The 21,157-nt window shown below is 41.5% G+C and overlaps 1 protein-coding gene across 1 annotated transcript; it reads left to right on the top strand.

The window, feature by feature from the left end:
• Positions 1 to 4,019: 4,019 nt before the first annotated feature.
• Positions 4,020 to 6,935, top strand: LOC102917909 (olfactory receptor 4E1-like). Its single transcript, XM_042284835.2, has one exon. The coding sequence runs from the start codon at positions 4,021 to 4,023 to the stop codon at positions 4,960 to 4,962; it is 942 nt and encodes a 313-aa protein (XP_042140769.2). The 5' UTR covers position 4,020; the 3' UTR covers positions 4,963 to 6,935.
• Positions 6,936 to 21,157: the final 14,222 nt, after the last annotated feature.

Below are 21,157 nucleotides of genomic sequence, written 5' to 3'. Positions count from 1 at the left end.
TACACATTCATTCTAGTATTTGAAGTCTTAGCTAGAGCTGTAATATAAAAGGAAGAAATAAAATGGATAAAATAGGAAAGAAAAAAGTCAAACTTTGCTTACTTTCAGATGACATTTTTCTGTATATAAGAGACACAAAACATCTCAACAGAAAACTTCCAGAAGAGGTAACTATTATCACAATGAAAAAACACATAATTAACAAACAAAAATCAGTAGTGAAAAAGGAAGCGTAGTCAGAAAGAAAGTGGAAAACATATCATTCAAAATAGCCTCAAAAACTTAAAAATCTTATAATAAACTTACCAGAAAAGTTACTACAGTGGAAACATTAAAACACTGAGGACAGAAATTTAAGAAGACAATAGAAGATTGAAAGGACCCCCATACCCATAAATTGAAAAAAAAAAAAATGTGAAAACAGCCATCCTGCCAAAGCAAGTACCTATGTTAAAGTAGAGAAAGGGGTATCTTTTTCCCTTTTGTTTTGGTGGGATCTCTAAATACTACTAGTTAATTTAATTATACACAATATTCCCCCAAAGAGTCAGGTGTTCAGGTCCTATTTTTCATTAAACCCTCTTAGTGGTAGATGCCAAGGCTATTACATCAGCAGTCACAGAATTAACTTTTCTTAACTATAACTTGGCAAGCTGATGTCACTGTTGGGATGTTTCCTTGGAAATAAAGCCTGGATATTCAGGTAGACCAACAGCAATGCAACAGCTGCCAGCCACAGCTGTTTGCTCCCTTCATGGTTCCCCTTCAGAGCTCAAAGATGGATATTCCATCTGGAACGAATGGTAACACTCGCACCTAAAGTGTGCAGTAAAGCACACAAGATGCTTTGGCCACACTGGTGTTCTGACTGATTGGTGATGTTTGGTTTTTAAATTGTCCTGATAAACTGGTACAACTGTAAAGAAGACTGCTCATAGCTCTCCATCTCTACTCATCACTAGGTCTAAAAAACGACAAGACATGCTGCTCTTATAGGACATCTTCAGTCCACCGGACACCATCCTAGGAAATCTTACTGCAGAATTATTTACATAGTGAAAAAAGGACTATAGTAAAAATACAAAACTATGATTTTGCTGTGACTTATGACAAACTGTGAACCAGCTCTCGAGGGAATTTCAAGATCTTCCACTTTCTTCACAGAAAAAAGTCAGTGCACACACAGTTTTCTGACTATCCAACTTCAACTAAGTCCTTCCCTCTACTGGAAGATAGTTTTCATTATACTCAAACTACAGGACAGAAAATCCAGGTATTTTTGAAGGGAGTGAGAGCATCAGAAAGCACTCAGGTGAGTTTTATAGATATTTGCATTTTATTCTCATTTTGCCCTTACTCATCATCTCCTACATTTTCCTGAAATGTACTTTAGTGCTCCATATATTTTGATATTTCTTTAGTTTATCTTATGTGTGTGAGTGTTTTGTCTGCACATATGTATGTGACATGTGAATGCCTCTGGTGACCTTGGAGGTCAGAAGAATGTATCAGATTTCCTGGAAATGGAGTTATAGGTGCTGGGGTCCAAGCCCAGGTCCTCTACAAGAGTGACAAGTGCTATTAACTGCTGATCCATCTCTCCCTACCATATTTCTGACATCAGTTATTTCATGTCATTGGACATTACATTTTCAAAGCATTTTTCCTGTGAGTTCACAGAAGTAAAAGGAAAATGCTGAGAGGAGGGAAGGGTAGTTAAAAGTGTGTATCCCCATTCTAGGAGAAGGAAACAAAGTCTTTGCTTCAGAACAAATTTCACATGATTAATTTAAAATCAGCCCCTGGCCCTTCAAGTGTCCATTTTAAAACAAGGAAAATAGCTGTAAGGCATTAACTAAATAATTGAAATAGTTCTCTGTAGCAAAAACTGTGAAATGCATGTTCTAAGAAAAATGATAAACTATAAAATTAATCCATAGTTACATAAAGATGTTACTGTAAATACTAACAAAACACTAGCCTGGTTATTTTTCAGGTATTAATCAAAAGACCTCTGTCCAAAAAGTATCTTGTTTGCCACAATTCTGTTTTGTTAGAGCCTCAGTTGACGGTACCGTTAATTTTTATGTTGACATGGACAGCAGAAGTGGGCGTTTTTTGCATAAGGCTGGCATGGTGGGTGACAGGGAGTGTTAGAAACCCCTGAGCAGTATGGGGAAGACTCATGTGTCCAGCAGAGTCTGACCTGAGGAAAGTTAGAAGGCAGACAGCACAGGATGAGGGGTCCAGGGACAAAGAGAGACAGGCTCCCAGGGTGAGCCACCACTGGAAAGCTGCAGACAAAGGTGGCATGAGGAGGCAAGCCTGAAAAATGGGGCTCCCTAAAGATCACACCCCAAACTGACTCAGGACACCTAAGAGAAGAAAGGTCATAAAGACACCTCTGCTTAACTTCTCCACCACAGATATTCAGAGTGATGGCAAGGTGGATGAAGCCTGGGGCAGGAGAGCTGAACTCTAGACCCAGCTGTGACTCCAATTATGTGTAACCTTGAGCCTAGTGCTTTACCTCTGTATGCCTCATTTTTGCCATTTGGAAAATGAAAAAAAAATGTAAACTCTCAGCTCCCTTCGAGAACTAAAACCCTGTGACTCTTATATAGAGCATAAAAATATTATAAAAGCAGGAGTCGGGGTGGAGAGAGGTCTCAGCAATTAAGAGCACTCTCTGCTCTTGCAGAGGACCCAAAGTCTGTTGCTAGTACCCACATGGAAGCTCACAATCATCTATAACTCCAGTTCCAGAAGAATCTGTAGCCCACTTGTGGCTTCCATGGGCACCAGGCATGCACAGGGTGTACATGAATATGTGTGAGCAAAACAAGATAGATAGATTGATGATAGGCAGATAGATAGATAGACAGATGATAGATAGACAGACAGACAGACAGACAGACAGATAGATAGACAGATGATAAATAGATAGATAGATAGATAGATAGATAGATAGATAGATAGATAGATAGATAGATAGATAGATAGTGCAAACATACATACACACATAAAATCTTTTAAAATAGCAATATTGCATGGATCAGAGGAAAGCTAATGTAAAAGAAAATAAAACAGCTTCCTTGAATTTACTTGTAGACCAGTAAATCAATCAACAGAATGAGAATCTGAAGATCTGGAGATGATCTAGTCAACTCACAGATGTTGCTACGCCTAGACCTTGACCTCTAGGTTAAGGGCTACTAGGGTTTTGTGCAGCCTTCTCTAAGAGATGCTCAACAAGCCTCACAGCCACATTGCCAGCTGTCCAGCAGCATGGTGAGCTGCTGTAGCCTTCTGAGACTGACATTATGGAAATTAAGCTCAGCACCCGGGGAAAGCCACCAGGAGATAAGGGTTTTGGTCTAGTGAAAAGTACAATCAATGGGACAATAAGGGAAGCTATATTCAAAGGCCAAGTTTATGGACCTTACACAAAGTCCCTATTCAGAGTATGGAGAACTTTAGTCCATAACCCAAGCTGGGTATAATGGCACACACCAGCAAACTCAGCACTTGGAGGCAGAAGGATCAGGAGTTCAAGGACATCCTCAGCTGCATAGCAAGACTGGGCTATTTGAGACTTGTAAATCTAAACCTGATGCATTGCTACAGTAAGGGAGAAACACCTTGTTTGGACTCTCCACCCGCTTCTTCAAGGGGATTTTAATTTCCTGGTAAATCAAGGTTCACTATTGCATTATTCTCATGGTGTGGGGTTAGCATCTAGTGAAGATGATGAAACATGATTTGTTTTTAGGAAACACAAGACGGGGCTGTAGCTCAGAGTTAAAGCAAGCACTTAATATGTGTGAGCTGCCATCAAATCCCCAGCACCAAGGGAGGAGGGAGGGAGAGAACAGAAAATAAACATAAGATATTCGACCCACAACTTCTAGATGAAGTCATAAATGACCAAGAAATTAAGTGACCAAATGGTTGACACAAATGTTAAGTGTTACATCTGTTTCACATTTTTTTCTTTAATTTTGACAGAGATCTGAAAGAATGGAAAAGGCTGTCCTTGTCAACCAAACTTCAGTCATGTTTTTTCGGCTGAGAGGTTTATCTGTAAATCCAAAGGTACAGATGGTTGTGTTTTTCATGTTCCTCATTTTCTACGTCCTCACACTGATTGGTAACATCCTCATTGTCATAACTATCATATTTGACCGCCGGCTCCATACACCCATGTATTTCTTCCTCAGCAATCTGTCCTTCATTGATGTCTGCCATTCCACAGTCACTGTCCCAAAGATGCTGAGAGACACCTTGTTAGAAGAAAAGCTCATCGCTTTTAATGCCTGTGTGGTCCAGATATTCTTCCTACATCTCTTTGCCTGCACGGAGATCTTCCTGCTTACAGTCATGGCCTATGATCGGTATGTGGCCATTTGTAAACCCCTGCAGTATATGACCATAATGAACTGGAAGGTGTGTATGATTCTGGGAGGGGCCATGTGGACAGCAGGGACCATCCACTCCATATCTTTCACCTCACTCACCATCAATCTTCCCTACTGTGGTCCTAATGAGATTGACAATTTCTTCTGTGATGTACCTCAGGTAATCGAACTGGCTTGCACAGACACCTACATCACTGAGATTCTCATTGTCTCCAACAGTGGTATGATCTCTATGGTATGCTTTGTGATTATTGTAGTGTCCTACGCAGTCATTCTCGTGAGTCTAAGGCAACAGATCTCTGAGGGGAAGAGAAAAGCCCTGTCCACCTGTGCAGCCCACCTCACCGTGGTCACACTGTTCCTGGGACACTGTATCTTCATCTACTCACGCCCATCCATCAGCCTCCCCGAAGACAAAATTGTTTCTGCATTTTTCACTGTTGTTACCCCTCTGCTGAACCCTATAATCTACACCCTTAGGAATGAGGACATAAAGAGCGCCTTGAAAAAGTTAATCAGGAGGAAAGAAATAAAGGAAAAGTGAAAATACTAAGTAATCCCTTAGAATTCTTGGTGATCTAAATCCAAGAAGCAACTATATATTGTATTTACCAGATGATATGACTTACAACATTTTCTTTGCAATATCTAGGCCCTATATCTAACAATCACAATAAAGTCTGTGATTGGTAACATCTTCCACTTCTAGAAATTGTCACAGGCACTGGACACTTACCTAACTCTCTCAACAGCAGTAGATTACATGCTCGTCTAAACAAGGGAACAAAAGCTCACACTGAGCAGATAGCATGCTGAAAGTCACCCTGCTTATAAAGACGTGACTCAAAAGGTCCAGAATGTAGCTAGTGCAGAATGTGTATTTGGTATAGAGAAGGCCCTGGGTTCAATTCCCTTCAGAAAAAAAAAAAAGAGTCACAAGATTGGATTTCAAATCAAATCAACTATTGCTGGAAGAACTGGGGGAAAATACCAACTTGAATTCATTATCTCATTCTGCTGCTCCAGCTTTCCAATTAACCAGAAATGTAAACAACACTTGAGTTTCTGGACTGCCCTCATCTGCATTATTCATTTTGGTGTTTGCCTAGAGGACTTCCCAAGTTCTGGTAAATGAAACAAAGGACATTTGACTATCACTGGTGACAAAGAGAGACTTTGAACCATTGAGGTGACTAATGCTCTTGAGAGTTCATCCAAATCTGCCATCCTAGTAATGAAGTGGGAATATTTTATTGTTTTTTTATTTTACAAATACTTCCTGAGCACAAAATTTGTGCAGGATAGTAGATTTATTGTTACAAGTACAACTAATACATAGACACTTCTACTTGGAGTACACAGTCTAGTATAAAGAAAAAGCAAAACTGAGAGCATCTAAATGTAGTTACAGATTCAGCAAATGCTGTCAAAGAATAGAACACCGTGAACATGCAGGGGAGGTGGGCCCTACACTGAGCGGTCCAGAGAAAGCTCTCTGAGGAAGTCACATTTTAGCTAGTTACGAAATATGAAAAGGAGCCAACCATGAAAAAGAAAACTAGAAAACACTCCAAAAAGAGAAAACTGTAGGTTCAAAGGCATTTGTTGAAAGAGATAGCTTGTTCCAAGAAGTTGCAACCACTGTGCTTAGAGCCTAGATAAGAGGTCATGCTGGAAGAAAGGGAGCATTGGAGAAGTGAAAAACATCTTTCTGTGTCCACTTAAGGAGTTTAGAGTCTTTTCCATAAAAAAAGAGAGGCTGCTAGAATGGAGCTAGCAGAGAAATGATATTGGTTTGTGTTAGATTAAATAGATTGTGTTGTTGTTTTTGAGATAGGCTCTCATGTAGCTCAGCCTGGTCTTAAACTCCTGATGCTCTTAACTCTAAGTCCCAGGCACTGGAGTGACAGACATGAGCTGCCATGCCTGACTTGGTCTATTTATTATGTAGAGAATGAACCCACTTAAGCAATTATTACTACACTACTAGTCATCACTTGAATTTTGCTTCAAGTACTAGAAGAGAATATCCATTTGAGTACATGTTCTATATCCAGCCCCTTTAATTTACTTGGGGTGGCCTACACCACAGCAAAGTGGCTTGTGACAAATGGAACTGGCAAAAAATAATGTGTCTCGTATATATATTTATGAAACAGAAAGTGGCTGTGCATGGTGGCACCAGCTGTCATCCCAGCACTTGGGAGGTAGAGGGAGGAAGATCAGGACTTCAGGATCTGCCTCAGCTATTTGTTGAGTTTAAGGTTGGTCTGGGTGACATAAGAACCTGCATTTACAAAGAAGCATGACATATTGGGAATCAGACATTCACTGTGACTCCATCAGTGACCGTCACACTGCAGTTCATCTGGGATCTCCAGAGCCATAAGCTATCAGCCATCAGTGAGGATGCCATCCATAAATTCCTGGGCCAAACCAAGTGTCTCTTAATGCTTTAGTTTTTGTTTTCTTTTATTTGGTGTTGTTGTTTTTGTTTTTGTTTGCCAATAAATATGTTAGGAGGTGATTCAAGCTTTTAAAGCTATACATGCATTAGGGGCCTTTTTAAGGTAGTACACATTAAGTTTTCACAGACAGGTCAGATCATCAATACCATGCTTACTTTCCCCAAATATAGCATGGATATGGATTTTATTATTTTATTTTATGTTTATTATTTTATTGTTTATTATATTATTGTTATCTTATATTAATGTATTGTGTATTGTTGGTATCTTATATAGTCATATATTAATTTATTTTATTATTATTTTATTTATTTTATTATTATTTCCCCTGGATAGCATTAAACCATATTTGGTGTTCTGCCTGGTATGGTAACTGAGCCAAGTTTTAAAATCATAGAGTTTGTATAAAACAAATGTCCTTTTCTTGTAGACAATGATAGACATGAGAATGGCTTTCCAAAGAGCACAGCAGAGCCCCTGGGTGCAGGGATCAGCAGAGGAACGCATGCTGTTTGGTAGAAAAAGTAACATCACACAATGTTGCATAGAGGTCACTAAGGCTGTCACCTGGGAATGGTCATGACTGTTTGCAATTGTGTTACGCTTCACAACTCTCTGGAAATGTAAAATAAAACATTTACTCTCCATTTCACATAAATTATTTCAGACTCAGGCAAAATATAAAAGTGTGTTTAGTTACTTGGTGAAGAATAAAATTAAAATATCTTGAATTTTGAAGGGGGGTTGTGGTTTTGATTTGGTTTGGTTTGGTTTTGGGGTCTTTTGGGAGGCAGCTTGGGTTTTGCTTTGTTTTTTGTTTTTTGGGTTTGTTTGTTTTTTGTTTTTTGTTTTGTTTTTTTTTTTTTTTTTTTTTTGAGATACGATCTCCTGTAGCCCAGGCTATCCTCAAATGCATTATATATCTCTGACTAGCCTTGAATTCATTATCGCCCGCCCTCACCTCCCAGGCTTTATGCTTACAAACATGTGACATCTTGAATAGCTCAAAAGACCTTGACTCTTGTTCAGGTGCTTTTCCTTCAACCACTGAATTTCTCAAGCAGTGACAACATTATATGTATTAGAATAACTGATTGCTTATCTTTTTATTTATCTTTTTTATTTATCTTTCTTTCTTTTATTTTTCTTTATTAAGAAATTTTCTACTCACTCCACATACCATCCACAGATCCCCCCTCCTCCCTCCTCTCACCCCCCAGCCCTCTTTTCCAAGCCACCCCCCATCCCCACATCCTCCAAATCGAGGTCTCCCATGGGGAGTCAGCAGAGCCCAGCAGGGCTGGAGGGATAGCTCAGCTGTTAAAGGCTAGGCTCACAACTAAAAATATAAGAATAACTGATGTTTTAATGTTTCTACAAAGTAAATAAGCAAATAAGGTGTTAGAGACTTATTGCTATACAACAGATACCAATGGGTCTGGATATCAATGTATGCAAATGTACACGATATAAAGTATAATCGGATTATTGTTTTCTAAATTCTTAAATATGAGTTTAATAGTGTGATGATATACTGTGTACCCTAATAAACTTGCCTGAGGATTAGAGGATAGAGCTAGCCACTAGATTAGACACAGAGCCAGGTGTGGTGGCACACACCTTTAATCCCAGCACTTGAGATCTCATGCCTTTGCTTGGGAAGCACACCGGCCTTTAATCCCAGGAAGCAATATGGCAGGGCAGAGAAAGTTATATAAGGCTTGAGGAAACAGGAACTCACTCTCTTTAGGCTGAGGACTTCATAGAGCTAAGAACTAGTGGCTGGCTGTTCTGCTTCTCTGATCATTCAGCTTTCACCCTGCTATCTGGCTCTGGGTTTTTTATTAAAAGACCATCTAAGACTGAAACAACAAATAGTGATTTCCAGACTTTCTTCCATCACCCTATATCATATAAGACTTTTATTTTGGCTTATGTTTTATAAGAGGATTAAGGAGTGGACAATATTTTATACGTTTTCATCAACTAGAGAGTGATGGTTTTCATATCTTTTTTTTTTTTTTTTTTTTTTTTGGTTTTTCCAGACAGGGTTTCTCTGTGTAGCTGTGCACCTTTCCTGGAACTCGCTTCGGAGACCAGGCTGGCCTAGAACTCACAGAGATCCGCCTGGCTCTGCCTCCCGAGTGCTAAGATTAAAGGTATGCACCACCACCGCCCGGCGGTTTTCATATCTTAATACTCTTGTGAACAGCTCCTGGTTGACTTAAAAGGACTGAATCTTGGCCCTGTCACTTCAATCATTGTTTGCCTTTTTGTTGCAGCTGGTGGGCCATTCATTTGTACCCTGTATATCTGTGATGTGCCCACGCCCACACTGTCTGGTGTCTATAATTCCCCGGAATACACTTGGGTATCATTTCTACAAGTTAACAAAATTTCAGTTAATATCATTGGATTCGAAATTCCTTTCAAAATAGGCAAAATTCTCCACAGGAGCCTCAAACTTCTGACCTTGTATTTCAAATGCATCATTAAGCCTAGTCTACAATAATAGGTCAGTGAGTTCAAACAGTCAGACTCTGAAATTGTGCAGATCTAAGCTCCCCTCTTACCTATTTTTATTGACTTTTCCAAAACAAACTTTAAAATGCTACTGGAAATGTTACCCAAAATGCTGTTTGTATTCTTTTTTAATGTTTCGGATATTTTTTTTAATTGTCCAAAAGAAAGCAGGCAGACACCAGGTTTCTATTTCAGTTGTATGTGTTAACTTCCCAGTTTAACTTGCATTTTCTGACATATAGCCATATGAATTTGAGGTCAATTTTTTGAAAATGCACTAAAGCTGCTTGCCTGTAACTTTTTAAAATCCTGATGAAAGAACACTACAAACATACCACTATTGAGGCAAAACAGGAACAAAGCTCAAAACACCAGACAAAAACCAAGTAAGAGTAAAAAATGCCCATTTTATCAATCTGTTGCTCCAAGCTGTAGCCCAGGATGGCCTGCTGGAATTGCGGGTCTGCGTTATCACATCCAGCTTCTCCTCTCTTTCAAATATTTATATGCCCTCAGTGTGTCCGAGTTTAAACTCTTCCAATGTTAAATGGAAGGCTGATATGGATGGAGTTATTGTCACAGGCGTCTAGGACAGAGGTATAAGGCAGGCAAATAGCATCACTGGGTACTGGCCATGCACACACTCTAGATAGACCAGACTACCCAGGCTGGCTGGGCTCAGAGGCTGACCTGGACCTTGTAGGTCATTCTTACTTATTGAGTCCTATTTTGTCCCATATCTGCTTATTCCACTATTTTGTAATTAGGACAAGGTGAGAGATTCAGTTAGTCTAAGAATGCTTAGCCAAACCTCAAACTGTCATACTCAAATACTTTTATCCTTCTGAACATACACCTAATTTCTACCTATAGTTATTTTAAAGATACGCAATAAGTGAGCTGAGAAGAAAGGTGGGGCATGGGGCTAAGGATTGTCACCACCCTTGGACATGGCTCTGGTGAGTGAGTTGCTCAATGGTGGTGGCCAGGACCATCTAGTGAGTTTTCTCCAGGAAGGCCTTGTAGCACCTGAGGCATTGCTGGTACATCACTTCGAAGTCAGAATCATTGCCATAATAGGGATCTTCAATAATGAGTTGTTTCTGTGGATCATAGCTCCCAGGTAGCTCAATTTTAGCTTTGCAGTTTTTAACTTGATTACTTCCTCTATTCAAATCTCTCACATTGCTTTCATTTATGCATACTTTATAATCGAATGTGGCAAAGTCTTCTCTTGTAATCTGCCATGCAATGTGATTCACGGGGATGCCATGTTTTCTCATGCAGCTCTGCCCACAATAGTCAGGGGGGGGGTCCCCACTTCATAGGTGGATGTAGCCGCACTGTCTATCCTCCAATTATCTGAAACTTTTCATCAGTTACCAATTTTCTGAAAACTGCTTCTGCAGTGGGTGACTGGCAAATGTCTTGGACCCAACCTATGCCATCTTTCAGTACAGATGCTGATGCCCAGAGACCATCGGTTGTATTCTTATGGTAATTGCTTGCATTGTTTGTACTGGTGTTATAACCAACTACCACAACCCAGTGCTTTAAACATGATAAACATTGCTTTGCAGTTCTGTGGTTCAGACATTCAACACACACCACCCTGGCCTAGCACAAGGTGTCAGCAGGATGGCACACTTTCTGAAAGCTCAGATTCCTTTTCCAACTTCTAGGGGCCATTTGCTTTCCAGGGCTGGTGGTCCCTTCATCTTCCAAGTCAACGATGTTGCTCCTCCTGGTATCTTTCCTAGTTGCATTGATGAATCATCTTAGGACAAAAAGCCATTTTGGTATAAGGTCAAAATAAGTTGTTTCTATTTGCTACAAAATTCAAGTTTGACTCACACATACTCTACCCTAATAAAATAATCTTATTTCTGTCATGGAGCCAAGATGATTTTTCAGATAATCTAATCTGCTATCTGCCTCTGCAAATTTTGCTTGCAAAATTCTTATGTTATAAAATCTTCAGTTTATACTTTTTCCCTATAAAAGGAGGCCTGAAAAGTTAACCCACCCTGCTCTCTCAAATCCCACTTTGGAGAGTCAGTCCTATGCATAGTAAATAGAGATTGCTTAATTGACTTTAATTTGGTGGTAGTTTTAGTTCTCCATCTGTAGGATCAACATTTGGAAGGTCCCAGAAAGATCCCTGGGAGATCCCAGACTTAGGGCCAGGGTTCTGGAATAAGCCTCAAAGGAAGAAAGTCCAAGGTGGACTTGGTAAACTGTCTTAGTTAGGGTTTTATTGCTGTGAAGAGACACCATGACCATGGCAACTCTTATAAAGGTAAATATTTAATTGGGGCTGGCTTACAGTTCAGAGGTTTAATCCACTATTGTCATGGAGAGAAGTATGACAGCATGAAGGCAGACATGGTGCTGTAGAGGTAGCTGAGAGTTCTACATCTGGATCTGAAGGTAGCAGGAAGTGAATTAGAGCCACCCTAGGTCTAGTTTGAGTGTCTGAGACCTCAAAGCCCACCCCCACAGTGACAGACTTCCTTCAACAAGGCCACACTTCCTAATAGTGCCGTTCTCTATGAGCCAAGCATTCAAACACATGAGTCTGGGGGTGGGGGGCATTACTATTCAAACTACCACATAAGCCCTGGGGAGCCCAGATGGCAACCACGCCAAATTTGCAAATTTAAAGCAAAATGAGAGTGCGAATTGCCAGCCAATACGCTTCTAAAGTTGTTCTCTTCTGTTTTGGAGTCTGGACATTTGGAGAGACAAACTAAGATCTGATGAGATCATAGACCCAGTGTTTGGTGTAGAGGGAACACCATACTGTCCTTCTAGTTGTGATATATGAATGAAGGAGGCCACCATATATCCATCTGGGTTTGTTTTTCTCTGATTGTGTTGTTGTACTGTCTTTTTCTGTTGTTCCCTGTTTCTGTTGGATTTGTGTTTTCAAATTTTGTTGCAGAGACGAAAATTCAAGCTGAGCATAGTCAGACTGCCACTTGGCTCCATGCAGCATGGTGACAGTTGTGTGGCTTAGGCAGTTTGTGGGGCCACTGGCAGTGGGACCAGGATTTATCCCTAGTGCATGAACTGGCTTTTTAAAGCCCATTCCCTATGGAGGGATACCATGCTCAGTCTCAATACAGCAGGGAGAGGCTTCATCCTGCCTCAACTTGATATGCCAGACTTTGTTGACTCCCCATAGAAGGCCTTACCCTCTCTGAAGAGAGGATGGAGGTGGTGTGGGGGAAAGGTAGAGGGTGAGAGGAAAGAGGGGAGGAAGGGGGAACTGTGGTTGGTATGTAAAATGAAAATAAAAATCTTTTAAATAAAAAAAGAAAAAAAAAAAACAAGGCTCACCTTCAACATTTCTTGAGTGCCTCCTGGAAGCATACTAGCTATACACTCCAACAGATCTGGAGGACTCAGAAAACCTCAAGGAGATTAACCTGGTCTTTGTAACTCAGTCAGCCCCAGATGTAAGAAAATTTTAAAAATGAATGGATTTATAGTTTTAAAAAATGATCAAAATTATTAGAAATGGCCCAGAAACTGTTTTACAAAAGAGACAGCAAGGAAGATTTGCTAATAAATAAATCAAGCCACTGTGGCAGCACTCTAGGCTTCTGGCACTTTCAGGCCTGGACAAGCCACCTGTAAGAAAAAGAAAAAGGCCCTGCAGAAGGACCAATGTGCTTACTGCCAGGAATTGGGGCACTGGAAAAATGAATGGCCCCAGAAGAAATGGGTAGGCCTCTCTAGACACAAACAAGCATTCATCAGCCAAAACCAGTCCTGACTCAGGAAGAATAGCGGGGTATGTCTCTTTCAGTCTAGGCTCCTCAGGAGCCTAGGGCAATCCTCTCAATTAGCAGCCAGCCTATAAACTTCTCTATAAACATGGGAGCATCATATTCTATATCACAGAACTTCCTGGGGCCCCTTGATAAAAGAACAATGGAAATACAGGGGCTACAAGGAAAATTGGAAAATATAATTGGACTACAAAATAGACTGCTGATTTCCCAAAATGGGAAAAGGAACAGGAACTCATTCTTTCATTGTTATCCTGAATGTCTGTTCCCCTTGCTGGGGAGAGATCTGAATAAGCTCCAAGCAACTATTGAGTCCTCTGGTTCAGGGAGATGCCTAAGCTACAAATAGGAACTTAGCCACCGCCTTAACTATTATCTGCCCTTTAAATGAGGACTATTTCCTCCTCCAAGGCCGAACCCAAGACCCAGAAGGGGAACTTAAAAAAAAAAGCTGATAAAAGATGTTCCTACTATCTGGGCTGCCATTCCTCTGTCAAAATTAAGTCATCTCATCTTTGCATTTGACCAGTTCTGAACTGGGAATATTGGGACAACTGACTTGGACCTGATTACCTCCAGGATTCAAGAATTCCCTTACTATCTTTGATGAGACCTTAATCAGGACTTAAGTTGTTTTCACAGTGAGTACCCAAAGGTTACCTTATTCCAATATGTAGAAGATTTATTATTGGCAGCCAAGAACAAAGAGGGCTGTTTAGAAGCTACTACAGGTTTCTTAAGGACTCTGGCTCAATTGGGCTACCAGGTCTCCAAAAAGAAATCTCAGCTTTGTACTTCATAGGTTACCTACATGGGATATAAATTAACAGAAGAGAAAAGACAATTGCCAAAGGCCCACATTGAAGCCGTGATGCGAATCCCTACCCCAAACACAAAGAAACAAATTAGGGAATTCTTGGGGGCTATTGGATATTCCACCTCTGGATACCTAGGTTTGCTGAGATTGTTCTAGCCTAGGGGCCCGGGGAAACAGCCATGGGTGATGGATCCTACCAGATGGAAGAATCTATGTGCCAAAGTCACTGGGCAAAAACTAGCTAATTGCCCTACATCGATCCACGCAATTGTCACCTAAAAGATCTTGGAACTAATCTCCCCCCTCATGCCTGGCTACCTGGACACTGGGAAATATTTCAAAACATTTCAGATCGCTGCTTGACCTGTGCCCAGGTAAATGATACAAAAGACATGCGTCCCCCAGGACACCGAAGCCAAGGCACTATACCTGGTGAACTTTGAGAATTGGACTTCACTGAAATCAAGCCAGGACCTTTTCTTATGCATATGGTATAATTCAACAAATATCTGCTAGTCTTTGTTGGCACTGTCTCTGATTGGATGGAGGCCTTTCCTTCCCTGGAATGAGGAGAATGGAAACAGGCCAAATAGTAACAAAAACACTAATAATGGAAACTATTCCCAGATCTGGCCTTCCTTTATCTCTGGGGTTCGGCAATGGCCCAGCCTTTATGGCCAAATTATCTCAATTGCCCTCAAAGGCTCTTCACATAAATTAGAAATTGTGTTGTATGTATCATCCTCCAAGTTCAAGCAAAGTAGAAAGGATAAGTAAAACTAAAAAAATATTAACTAAATACCCGTTGTTGAGACTGGTGGTAACTGGGTTGATCTCTTGCCTTACACCCTCGTTGTACCCCACATCAGGAAAAGCCATATGAGATAGTCTACTGGCTACCACCCACCATGATCCCTCAGGTACACAGAGAGCTATTGCCAGATTGTTTCACTCCAGTCTCTGAATCTTTGTAAGAACTGCAATTAACTTTGGATAAGATCTATCCTCAGGGCCTGGCATCATGAGACCTGAGCACAGCCACAGCGCCACCCCAGGACACTTGCCCTGGGTGGGCAGAAATCAACCATAAGCCCACCCAGTGTCAGGCACCATTATGGTGAGTGAGTAAATGATGGGGAAATGAGAGGGGGTGGGCAGAAAGGTTCATGTGCTGGGGATAGAGGTGGACCTAAAGAGTGGAGGGCAGAAAGCAACTGGCTGATAGGGGTGGCCCACTTGGCACCAGAGGCCATGGTGATATCCAGCCCAGGCTGCTGACAAGGACCATGCCTGGGTCCGTAGTCCAACTGCAGTCAGGGTATGTGTTCATATCCATGGCCCATGTTGCCACCAAGGGCTATGTGTACATCTGGGTCATTGGCCACCACGTAGGGCCACACTGCTGCTGGGGTCATACAAATCTGAGCATCCTGTGCTGCCACCCAGGGCCATGGTGTCATCCAGGCCTGGGCTACTGTCAAGGACCATGTCTGTGTCCATAGCCCTGCTACAGCCTCGGTCTGTGTGGATGTCCATGGCTCCTGTCACCACTAAAGACAATGAGGGTATGGTTGCACAGAGTTGTCCCCTACCCCTCCCTGGATACAGCACTAGGGAGAACTGGTCCTGCCCCACACCAACTGCAGCACTTGGGAGAATGGGCCCTGTGCTTCACCTGGGCAGCACAGTAGGGCTGACCTTGTGGATGGAGGTACAGGTGAGCCAAGATTGAAGACATGAGAGTAGGAGAGCCAGCCCCACTATCTGTCACGTGGTAGCATTGGCAAGCAAGAGATTCTCCCCTCATCACCTACTGCAGGGAAAAAAAAGCAGGTCCCAGGGTCACAAGAGCGAGGGAACTGACCCTGCATCTCACCAGCTGCAGCACTCAGGAGAGTGAGCCATGCACCTCACCTGTGAAACACAATAGAGCTGGCTCTGTTGTCAGGGGGTACAGGTGATCCAAGACCACAAATGTGCATGGTATCTGGCCCTGCCCTGTTGTGGCATAATCTTTTTGTACACGATGAAGATGTGTCACTCTGATTGGTTTAATAAAAAGCTGAACAGCCAATAGCTAGGCAGGATTTCCAGGCACAGAGAATGCTGGGAAGAAGTGTAAGTCATGAGGAGAAGCAGAGGAAGCATGATGTGTAGGAGATGAGGTACAAGCCATGAGCCACGTAGCAGCACATAAATTAATAGAAATGGATTAATTTAAGTTGGTATGAGAGCTAGTTAGAAAGTGAGCTATTGGCCAAGCTTTCATAATTAATAATAAATCTCTGTGTCATTGCTGGGGAGTTGAGGGTCTGGATGAGAAAGTTCATCTACACCACCCCTCATCTTCCATACAAAGGAATGGGTAAGGGATAGATGCCCTCACCTACCCCCTATACCTTGCCACCTGTGGCAGATGAGAGAGTTGGCCCAGAGGTTATGAGAGTGGGAAAGATGGTCCTGCCCCTTGATGACTACAGCACTCAGAAAAATGGACCCTATACCTCACCCTGGCAGCACAGTAGAGCAACTCTGTTGGCCAGGGCACAGGTAAGCAGACCCTGAAGGTGTAAAAGCAGAAGAGCTGACCTCTCTGCTGCTCATCTGCCATGTAGAAGCATGAGTGAGGGAAAGATGCCTTCCCTCCTCTGCCCCTTGCCATCTTTGGCAGGCAGAAGAGCTGGCCCTGAGGGCATGACAGCAGGAGAGCTGTCCCTACCCCTCACAAACTGCAGCCCTCCAGAGAGCAGGCCCTGCACCTCACCTAGGCAAAACAGAAGAGATGGCCCTGGTGGTGATGAGTGTGAGGAAGCCAGCATGAGAGCATTCCTTGGGGCCCGCTGCACTGGGTGAGCTAGCCAGGGTATTTCTGGAGAGTTCGCCCTGGTGGTGATGATGAGGGAAAGCTGGCAGGCTGACCAACACAGCTACCACCCAGGCCCAAAACCATGGCTATGAGTTAGCCCAGCATCCACCTCATCTATAAACTTCTGGAGCATGTGAAGGGACCAGACCTGCAGATTCAAAGCTGCAGAATCTCTGTGACACAAGGCAAAAACAGGATATGCAAGAGGAGTCCCAGTGAGGGCCTAGTATTGATAGTGTAGCAGAAGCCAGAGGCCTCCAACCAGACCAATGACTCATTGCAATGAATGTACAAGTATAGAAGTGTGGACTAAAGGTATTCTGTGTGACTTACTGTGTCACACTACAGCTTCCACTATAGTGGGTAGCCATTCCAGCTTTGGTCTGAAAGTTCCAACCCCCACTGAGGCTTCAGTAACTATCACGCCTACAAGGCGGGGCCAAGGCAGGGCCCTGAAGACCCAAGGGTTTTGTTTTTCTTTTAAATTTTGCTTTATTGGGGGTGGAGGTTGTTGCAAGGGCAGAGGGCAGATATGAAGGGACAGGAAGATGAATGGGATCAGGATGCATGATGTAAAATCCACAAAGAATCAATAAAAAGTTAAAAAAAAAAATCTATCCTCAGCTCCAGGCTGCTCAGCCTGTTGGGTACCATCCACCTGACCATCGATACTGTGTTAATCCACCACTTCAAAACTGACCAGCTTGAACCAGATAGAAAGATCCTTACATTGCGATTCTCCCAGACACCCACTGCTGTTAAAATTGCCAGTATTCCTGCCTGGGTTCATCACTCACACTTTAAGAAGGCGCGTAAGGACTGACCCTATAGAAAAATAAACAAACCACCAGAAATGGACAGTGACTAAACACAGCCCTCTTAACATTAAGATCTCTAATCTCTAAGGTATAATGTTTTGTTATGAATGTATTCTTGTTCTTCTATTGCTATATATGCCATAATGATAAGCCCCACACACCTTCCACCCAGGACTGGGAACTTAGGTTAACAGCAGCAGGAAAGGTCTCAACTTGCTCTTTAAAACAAGGAGAGCTATGTATGGCCCTGGAAGAAACTTGTTTCTATGCTAACGAATCAGGTATAGTTAGAGAGACCTTAGCTATGGTAAGAAGTGATCTTAAAACCAAACATTTAAACAACCAAGAAAAAAAAATAATTGGTACCAATCCCTATTCAACGGCTCCCTTTGGCTAACAACTCTCATTCAGCAGCTGCAGACCCCTAATACCCATGATGCTACTCACAATCAGGCCATACATCTTCTGGTATATTACCAATTTTGTTTCCCACCAGATAAAATGCTAAGATACTTACTCTTGCCTAGCATTTATCAACCCATGCAACAGACAGAATTGACAGTTTCCTATTAAGAATTTGAAAGGGACACATAAGGCAAGGGGTAATGATGGACCCAGCCTGATTCCATCTTAGGATAAGATATCATTTTGTTATAGGCCAAAATAAGTGGTTTTTATTTGCTACAAAATTTAAGTTTGACTCACACAAACTCTACCCTGATATGATGATGTTCTGCCAAGGAATCTTGAGATGTTCTGTTTCTGGAATAGAAATAGAGCTTGATTCACACATACTCTACCCTGATAAGATAAGGTGTTCTGTCAAGGAACCTTGAGACATTCTGCCAAGATGATCTGTCAAATAATCTAATCTCTATCTGTCTGTAAAATTTACTTGCAAAATCCTTATTACAAAATCCCTAGTTTATATTTTTTCCTATAAAAGGACACCTGAAAGGATTAAGAGTAAGTCCTATGCATAGTAAATAAAGATTGTTTATTTGGCTTTAATTTGGGAGATAGTTTTTGCTCTTACTAGGTAGGATCAACAGAATCTTCCTCTGAGATCTTCTGATTTCTCCTCCCAGTCAAGAGCTCTTGTTACTCTTGTGAAAGACTTGGATTTAGTTACCAGCACCTACATGGTAGCTCACAACCAACTGTAACTCCAGTTCAAAGGGATCATACAACCTCTTCTGGCCTCCACAGGCACCAGCACCTACATGGTAGCTCACAACCAACTGTAACTCCAGTTCAAAGGGATCATACAACCTCTTCTGGACTCCACAGGCACCTCCACAGGCCTCCACTTGTACATATACATCCATGTAGGCAATGACCCACTCACATAAAAATAAATAAATTGTATTAAAATAATTCGAAATAGAATTTACACATGACTCTTTTGTACAACTCTTGGGCATATACTTATAGGACTTTATATCCTAATATAAAGACGTGTGCATGTAAGTGTTACAGCTTGGATGGATATGTATTCTGGTATTTGGCATCCAAGGAATACCACAAAGTCACACCACACAACAAACCTCATGCAAGAGATTTATTGGGAGGGAAAAAAGCAGGAGAGTGGCTGCTTCCACACAGGGAGAACCGAGCAGAACACTCATTCATATCTTTCTTGGGGGTAGGGTAGGGTGGAGCTTTCAAAGGTGAAGCTTTCCAGGGAAGATATTGGTGGGAATTTCAAATCCAGAGCTTGGGCTTTTTAATCTGTAGGGAGAGAGCTGGGTTCCACCCACCGAGTGGCAATTGGAGATCCTCAGGAGAGGGGTCTGGCTACTTGAGGATGTGCTTCAAGAGGCTTACAGTGCATCCATGTTCATCAAGGCTCAACTCACAATAGCTAGAAAATGGAATCAAAATAGATGTTCATCAACAACTGTGTGGATAAAAAAATAAGAGATACATAGATAGATAGATAGATAGATAGATAGATAGATAGATAGATAGATAGATAGATAGAACAGGCTCCTGACAAAATCCAGCATCCCTTCATGATTAAAAAAAAAAAAACTGAAGAGACAGAAATAGAAAGGACATACCTTAACATAATATAGGCTTTAAACAATAAACTCATAGCCAACATTATACCAACTACATTAAAAAGCAGGAACAAGACAAGGTTGCCTATCCTCTCCACTTTTACTCAACATAGTGTTGAGTGATTTTGAGCTAGAACAATAAGACAAGAAAAAGAACACAAGTGGGAAAAGAAGTCAAAGTAACTTCATTCACAAATGATGGGATTCTGTACATGAGGGACCCTAAGGAGCCTACCAGAAAACTCTTGAGCTGATTAAAACTTTCAGCAAAGTAGCAAGATACAAAATTAAGATGCAAAAATAAGTAGACTCAATCACAAATATGCCTGGGAAGAAAAGAAAAAACACCCATCCAATAAAGACAAACTCAAAAATCAACACCTAGACCTATATTCATCCTAAACACCAGTGTAAGAACAAAATCAACAATACCAGGGCAATTATGGCACCACCAGAGTCCAGCTATTGTACTACAGCAACCTCTGAATATTAAAACGCAGTTCAAGCACCAGCAAACAACCTTAAAACAAACTTTATGAAGATGATGGAGGTCCTTAAAGAGAAAACAAATAAATTCCTTAAAGAAATCCAGGAAAACACAAACAATGGGAGGAAATGAATAAATCCTTTTATAGTGGTTTGAAAGAAAATGGCCCCCAAAGGGAGTGGAACTATTAGGAGGTGTGGCCTTGTTAGAGTAGATGTGGCCTTATTGGAGGAAGTGTTTCACTGTGGAAGTGGGCTTGAGGTCTCCTATATGCTCAACCTAAACCCAGTGTGATACACAGTTAACTTCCTGTTGCCTGCTACTCATGGCTCCTTCTCTAGCACCATGTCTGCCTGCATGCCACCATGCCTCTCACCATGATGATTATGAACTAAACCTCTGAAACTGTAAGCTAACCCTAATTAAATGTTTTCCTCTATATGAGTTGCCTTGATCGTGGTGTCTCTTCATAGCAATAGAAACCCTAACTAAGACACCCTTAAAGAACCAAGAAAAAAATAAACAGGTGAAGGAAATTAGTAAAATTGTTCAAGATCTGAAAATGGAAATAGAAGCACTAAAGAAAACACAAATTGAGGGAATCCTGGAGATGGAAAATCTAGGTAAGTGAGCAGGAACTACAGACACAAGCATCACCAACAGAACACAAGAGATGGAAGAGAGAATCTCAGGCATAGAAGATACAATAGAAGAAATTGATACATCAGTCAAAGAAAATGTTAAATCTAAAAAGTTCCTAACATCCAGGAAATCTATGACAATATGAAAAGACCCAATCTAAGAATATTAGGAATATAAGAAAGAAAAGATGCCCAGCTTTAAGGTCCAGAAAATACTTTCAATGAAATCACAGAAAAAAATTCCTAACCTAGAGAAGGA

Source organism: Peromyscus maniculatus, chromosome 9 (genome assembly GCF_049852395.1).
Source record: "Peromyscus maniculatus bairdii isolate BWxNUB_F1_BW_parent chromosome 9, HU_Pman_BW_mat_3.1, whole genome shotgun sequence".
Taxonomy (NCBI): Eukaryota; Metazoa; Chordata; class Mammalia; order Rodentia; family Cricetidae; genus Peromyscus; species Peromyscus maniculatus.
The sequence above is the reverse complement of the archived record's forward strand: the minus strand, read 5'-3'. Positions and strand labels throughout refer to the sequence as shown.

Coding starts and splice junctions, on each gene's coding strand:
- LOC102917909 (XM_042284835.2), top strand. CDS start 4,021: ATGGAAAAGGCTGTCCTTGTCAACCAAACTTCAGTCATGTTTTTTCGG.